This window comes from Clupea harengus, chromosome 22, assembly GCF_900700415.2.
Source record: "Clupea harengus chromosome 22, Ch_v2.0.2, whole genome shotgun sequence".
NCBI classification, from domain to species: Eukaryota; Metazoa; Chordata; class Actinopteri; order Clupeiformes; family Clupeidae; genus Clupea; species Clupea harengus.
In genome coordinates, this window is record NC_045173.1 from 24,777,244 (window position 1) to 24,781,544 (window position 4,301).

The 4,301-nt window shown below is 46.6% G+C and overlaps 1 protein-coding gene across 1 annotated transcript in view; it reads right to left on the minus strand.

Annotated features, from left to right (window-relative positions):
- Positions 1-3,456, minus strand: part of LOC105890571 (ephrin type-A receptor 3-like) — a 44,223-nt gene extending 40,767 nt beyond the window's left edge. The window contains 1 exon segment of the mRNA XM_031560271.2: positions 3,307-3,456. Coding sequence (XP_031416131.1) covers positions 3,307-3,413 — 107 coding nt within the window. The 5' untranslated portion in view covers positions 3,414-3,456.
- Positions 3,457-4,301: the final 845 nt, after the last annotated feature.

Genomic DNA, 4,301 nt, shown 5'->3' on the forward strand with positions numbered 1-4,301 from the left:
AAAAAAAATAGAAAAAAAAGAAGAAAAAAAACAGGAACAAGAAAAAGGAGTGTGGAAAAGCACTCCATGAGTGCGGCGCACCATCTGCTAACTGCACGGCCTGCCAATGGCGACGCATTGTTCCTCCGCTACCTGCTGGACTGCCAACTCCACTCGCCTGTGGACATCGCGGACAGATTTAAACACCACACATACATGGAGCTCATAATGGAGGCCCTTCGCTGGCAGAGTTGAGTTGTTTGCACAGGGGGGAGACGTCTGAGTCTATTTTCACCCCGGACGCTTTTTATTGCCAATAATGGAACAATGGATGCTTTTAGATGAGTGCTCTACTGTATGTGCACATTGATGGCCATCGCTGGTGGCATGTGGAGCTAATAAAATGATTGTGGACTGCACTGATTAGACTTGTCTATCCGAGCACAATGCCACCTTTCTTTGAGCATCCATTAGACTCCATGCACTTCCAGCTGTGTGTTACTCTCTCTGTACCACCTCAGAGACACAACAGCCCGCTCTAGCCCACTCCGTGCCCGCTGTGTGTTACTCTCTCTGTACCACCTCAGAGACACAACAGCCCGCTCTAGCCCACTCCGTGCCCGCTGTGTGTTACTCTCTCTGTACCACCTCAGAGACACAACAGCCCTCTCTAGCCCACTTGCTCAGCATGAATAACAAAGAAATGCAAACAGCTGTAGGAGGAGGAATCTTCGGAGGAATACGGAAGCAGTCAGGGAGCTCCATCTCCCCCCCGATCGAAAACCTTCATTGAGGGAAAACGGGGCTGAGAGGAGAGGTAAAGAAAGGTCATTGGCGCTGTCCTTCAGATCAGATGGGCGGTAACCAAATTACCCACCGAAAGACGCCAAGAAAAGTCAACTATCCTAAATTCTTCCCTTTGCCGATGAAGCCCGTCTTTGTTCTGTTCTCGCTTACACTCGAACGCTTGGAAAGAGGAGATAGGGGGAGAGGGATTGGGTGGGAATGGAGGCGAGGGCTTGGCATGAACGTGTTCTAATCTTTTATGTAAGACAAGGTAATGCAAATCCCCATATGGTGAACGTGCCGGAGTTTTCACAGCTCAGCTCCCGAGACAGAGCCCAACACGCAGCAGGGAGTCAGCCTCACACCCTGGAGATTTGGACATCTTGGGCACACTTAGAGAGAACGGAAGAAAAGGGGAATGACAGAGGGGATAGAGAAAAAAGAGAGAAGGGGGGGGAGAAAGAGAGAGAGAAAGAGAGAGAGGTAGAGCGTGAAAGAGAGAAAGAGAGAGAGAGGGAGAAAGAGAGAGAGAAAGAGAGAGGGAGAGAGAGAGGGTGATGGTGGGACATGGTTTTCGAACCATTTCACACCATTTCAGTTTCCCTCTGATTCTTTAAAGCCATGCCTGATGGAATTGTACCTAACAACACAATCTTGCTATTTTCCATCACCTCCATCTTGTTACAATTCCCAGATTCTCTGTCTGTCTGTCTGTCTGTCTGTCTCTCTCAGGGCTGGCCATTATGTTGAGCTCTCTGTATGGTTCTTCCTGTCATCCAAATCTCTTCTTGCTCAACCACTTTCTTCGATCTTCCATGATCGCTGTACTGCGAAGTTGGCTAAAACACAGACACACGCTCATACACACCCCCCCTACACACACACAAACACGCACACGCACACACACACAAACACACACCAGGGTGTACAAAAGGATGGAGGACCATTTGACACTGAAGTATGGTCAGGAATATGCATACACACACGCGCACACACACACACAGACAAACACACACACACAAATACACACATACAGACAACCCCCCCCCCCCCACACACACACGGAAAACACACAGACAGACAATCACACACAAACACACACACACACACACACACAGAAAGACAGACACACACACACAAAAAGAGACACGCAGACACACACTCAGCAGCCTTTCCTTTCCTTATAGACTGGAACCCCCGATCAACCTGCCCATTCCCTGCTTTCGCACACCTCCTCACACTGTTAGGCCACAGAGGCTAAGTGAAAAACTAGCGCTGGCTAATTCATGGCGATGTATTGACGGACCTGTAAAGCCTGGGTTAGCACCTAGCATGTCTGGCACCTCTCCAGCGTGCTGCTCTAATTGCCATCCTCTGGAAATGCCAATGTGCCGCGTGCCTTTCTCCTGCTCAACACTAATGGGTGTGAGGATTCACACGTATGAATGCAGCAGGCACCAATCAGGGTCCTGGTGTGTGTGTGTGTGTGTGTGGTGTGGGTGGGTATGTGTGTGTGTGTGTGTGTGTGTGTGTGTGTGTGTGTGTGTGTAGGTGTGTGTACACTAACAAAGAAACTGACATCAAGTCAGCAAAAACCTACATGATGCCTCTATTCTGGCAAGAGTATGTGGAAGTAACAGGCCATTAGGCTGTTCTGCTGAGCAGTGTGTACGCCTTCATCTCTGCTACACTAAGACACAAGCTTGTGATGAGTCGAGCTGCCTTTTACTCTCCCTGCTAGTGTACCTGCTTTAATGCCCATTATTTCTGCTAGCCCAGATCCCACTGCGGGACTGTGGTCCCAACAGTGCAAGTGTGTGTGTGTGTGTGTGTGTGTGTGTGTGTGTGTGTGTGTGTGTGTGTGTGTGTGTGGTGAGTGTGTGTGTGTGTGGTGTGTGTGTGTGTGTGAGTGTGTGTGTGTGTGTGTGTGTATGTTTTCTTACTCTGTTTAAGAATATGAGTATGTTAGCATAGTCTCGAAGTACGTCCTATGTGCAGTCCTATGTGAGTATTATGTGTGTGTGTGTGTGTGTGTGTGTGTGTATGTATCTGACTGGCTGATTAGATCCCAGGCAAGTCTATACTGAACAGGGCAACTCAGGCTGATAGGCAATCACCTCTGGTCAATACTAATGGCTTTTAGAGACTTCAGTGCAGGCTTCAGGCATGGAAGAGGCAGTCGTTTCATTCAGCCCCAGACTGTGTGACACAAACATTCATTTACAGCCACAATAAACAAGGCTTAGTGTACCCCTGTTAAGTTTAGGCTCAAATGTGTACAGGGCTTTTCAAATCTATTATATCACAAGGGGCCATTTTTGTTCTGAGAAAACATTTATATTTAGTTAATCGCAAAGGAAAACCACTTAGCCAAACATTGGCTATTTAAGCAAAGATGTTTTCTCATTTTAACGTTTCTGCGGCATTTTCTGTAATGCCTTCTGTAAGGTCTTTCTTTCTAATAAGAAACGAAAAAAAAAAAGAAACAGAGAGAAAATTGAAATGAAACCTTTGGGAGAAGACCTCAGGAGTGCAACTCACCTCCCACTCACAACGAAACAGGCCACCAGGAAGATGAGCAGCACAATCCCACCAGCGATAGACACCGCCAGGATGGTCGACTGGTTAGGGTCCCCTATCGCCAGCATGTCTGCAGAGAGAAAGAGATAGACAGAGAGAGAGAGAAAGAGAGAGAGAGAGAGAGAGAGAGAGAGATTACATTATGCACAATAAAGACAAAAAATATAATTTTAACATTCAGCTCAAATGCCAAAGCCGTCCCTCTCCCCTCCTCCTCTCCTCTCCTTAAATGACTATGTTAACATTCTTAATAAGGGGCTCAACCTGAGCCATTTCCTTCAATGGTATGGATTTCACGTCGCCTGTCGCAGTGTAGCGATCACTCAAAACAAATACATCATTTATCAAACGCATGACTCCTGCAAGAGTAACTGGTCCTCTCAGGGAAAATGAATATCCACCGGAACATGAATCGATTGAAAATTACATTCCCTCCTGCGCGAGAAGATGAACTTCAAAACTCAATGAAGTGCAAAGTAGTGTGTGAGAAGCACGGTCCATCTGCACGTCATTTTCAAAAGCACAGCAACAGACTTCTTTTGTTCAGTTTTATTTTGGTTAACATGTTCACACTTGGATGGGGATGTGCAGCCTGTGGAGAAATCATTTAAAGAAGGTGGGGAGTGACAGTGTGCAGCCTGCATTCTTTTTCTTGCGTTGTTAATTGCACTGTTATATATATTATATACTGTATATATATATATATATATACTATATTATATATTTATTTATGTTTTGAACTTTAATTGTAAAATAATTGTATTAGGATGTGTGTGCATCTAGTGTGCTGCCTAGCGTTCATTAATATGCCAAAGCACTGCTTCGTGTCAGCTTTGAATGCCCCTCATCTGCCCATGGCACTGGGCCAGCAGGCGTGCAGGCGTGCAGTCAAAGACGAGCGCAGTAAGCACTGCTGGGTGCTGCTGACACAGGACCGAGGTGTAGAGGTCGGAGAG